This window comes from Salvelinus sp. IW2-2015, unplaced genomic scaffold (assembly GCF_002910315.2).
Source record: "Salvelinus sp. IW2-2015 unplaced genomic scaffold, ASM291031v2 Un_scaffold1614, whole genome shotgun sequence".
Lineage (NCBI taxonomy): Eukaryota > Metazoa > Chordata > Actinopteri > Salmoniformes > Salmonidae > Salvelinus > Salvelinus sp. IW2-2015.
Window position 1 is genome coordinate 50,680 of NW_019943033.1, and position 2,171 is coordinate 52,850.

Below are 2,171 nucleotides of genomic sequence, written 5' to 3' on the forward strand. Positions count from 1 at the left end.
AGAAACGGGTACAAAATATCTATAGCCACAGTAAAACGAGTCCTATATCGACATAACCTGAAAGGCCCTCAGCAAGGAAGAAGCTACTGCTCCAAAACCATCATAAAAAAGCCAGACTACGGTTTGCAACTGCACATAAGGACAAAGATCATACTTTTTGGAAAATGTCCTCTGGTCTGATGAAACAAAATTAGAACTGTTTGGCTATAATGTCCATCGTTATGTTTGGAAAAAGGGGGAGGCTTGCAAGCCAAAGAACACCATCCCGACCGTGAAGCACGGGGGTGGCAGCATCATGTTGTGGGGGTGCTTTGCTGCAGGAGGACTGGTACACTTCACAAAATAGATGGCATCATGGAGAAAAATTATGTGGATATATTGAAGCAACATCTCAAGACATCAGTCAGGAAGTTAAAGCTTAGTCGCAAATGGGTCTTCCAAATGGACAATGAACCCAAGCATACTTCCAAAGTTGTGGCAAAATGGCTTAAGGACAAAGTCAAGTTATTGGAGTGGCCATCACAAAGCCCTGACCTCAATCCCATAGAACATTTGTGGGCAGAACTGAAAAGCAGTGTGCGAGTCAAGGAGGGCCTACAACCTGACTGCAGTTACACCAGCTCTGTCAGGAGAAATGGGCCAAAATTCTCCAACTTATTGTGGAAGCTTGTGGAAGGCTATCTGAAATGTTTGACCCAAGTTAAACAATTTAAAGGCAATGCTACCAAATACTAATTGAGTGTATGTAAACTTCTGACCACTGGATGTGATGAAGAAATAAAAACTGAAATAAATCATTTCTCTCTACTATATATGCTGACATTTCAACATTCTTAAAAAATAAAGCGGTGATTCCTAACTGACCTAAGACAGGGAATTTTTATGAGGATTAAATGGTCAGTAATTGTGAAAACTGAGTTTAAATGTATTTGGCTAAGGTGTATGTAAACTTCCGACTTCAACTGTACACTCTACCGCCGCACCAACATAGACCTACACTCCCTTTCTTTCCATCTCCCCACCCTACAGATTTGGTGTGCGGCTCAGTCTCCCCATCCTATCGCCAGCACGCAGCCCGCTGACCAGATGTCAATGTTGGACGTGTAGTCCGTGGCGCCAAAGATGAGCTCGGGGGCACGGTAGTACCGCGAGCAGATGTAGGACACGTTGGGCTCCCCGCGAACAAGCTGCTTAGCACTGGAGACAAGAGGGGGAGAGAGGTGGTCAGTCAGAGAAAAAGATAGACAGAGTAAGACAGAGATCGATTTAGACAGACTGAACAGTAAGGCGGCATTTACACAGGCAGCCCAATACTGATTTCTCATTTTTTTTACCAATCAGATCAGCGCTGAAAAATATCTCTAATAAACAATTAGTGGAAAAAAGATCAGAAGAATTGAGCTGTGTTTACACAGGCAGCCTAAGAAACACAGACACAGTCAGAGACATTCAGAGATGGCCAGAGGTGCTCACTGACAGACAGACTAACCTGCCGAAGTCACAGAGTTTGAGGATGGCCGTCTCGGGGTCCACCAGCAGGTTCTGGGGTTTGATGTCTCTGTGACACACGCCCTGGGAATGGATATAGGCCAGACTGCGGAACAGCTGGTACATGTACACCTGGAGGGAAAACACAGGACACATGATGTTACACACACACACACACACACACACACAGTTAGCAGCCAGTAACAGCAGCACTGATCATCATAATCCCCTCCATTACTACTACAGTCATGCCAAGTGTCCAGACAGCTACTGTTGGTCACCAACTTCACTGCACTCAGAACAGTCAAACATTCTGGATCTATGCAACTTACTCAAACACATTGCAACAACTTGTGGGTTCTCTGCTCTAGACATGCCAGTACAATGCTCCCATTGCAAAGCTTAGAGCTAGCATAGCAGAAAATGTGACTGTGTATGTGTGTAAGGGTTTCTGGCTGTCTGAGTGTGCGTGTGTTGGGGTCTCTGTTGGGTCGTTAGCTGTGTTATTGGGCACACAGGGTGCAGGGGGTAGACAGACTGGTGTTGAGAGGGGGACGCGGTTGCCCACTCCTCTGCACCCCCCCCCCCCCACCCCAAAAATACTCCTCCCTCTTTGGTTGGGGGGGGTTGGTTGGGGGCATTTAAGCTCTTGTATCTCTGAGATCTGCCCCCTGCACAGTCCA

At 46.3% G+C, this 2,171-nt stretch overlaps 1 protein-coding gene across 1 annotated transcript in view; it reads right to left on the minus strand.

Annotated features, from left to right (window-relative positions):
• LOC112071432 (glycogen synthase kinase-3 beta) overlaps nucleotides 1–2,171 on the minus strand; it is a 27,787-nt gene that overhangs the window by 5,506 nt on the left and 20,110 nt on the right. Inside the window, exons 5-6 of the mRNA XM_070439390.1 lie at nucleotides 1,490–1,620; nucleotides 1,063–1,197 (exon numbers count right to left, since the gene is read on the minus strand). Of these exons, the coding sequence (XP_070295491.1) occupies nucleotides 1,063–1,197; nucleotides 1,490–1,620 (266 nt within the window). The remainder of the gene's footprint in view (nucleotides 1–1,062; nucleotides 1,198–1,489; nucleotides 1,621–2,171) is intronic.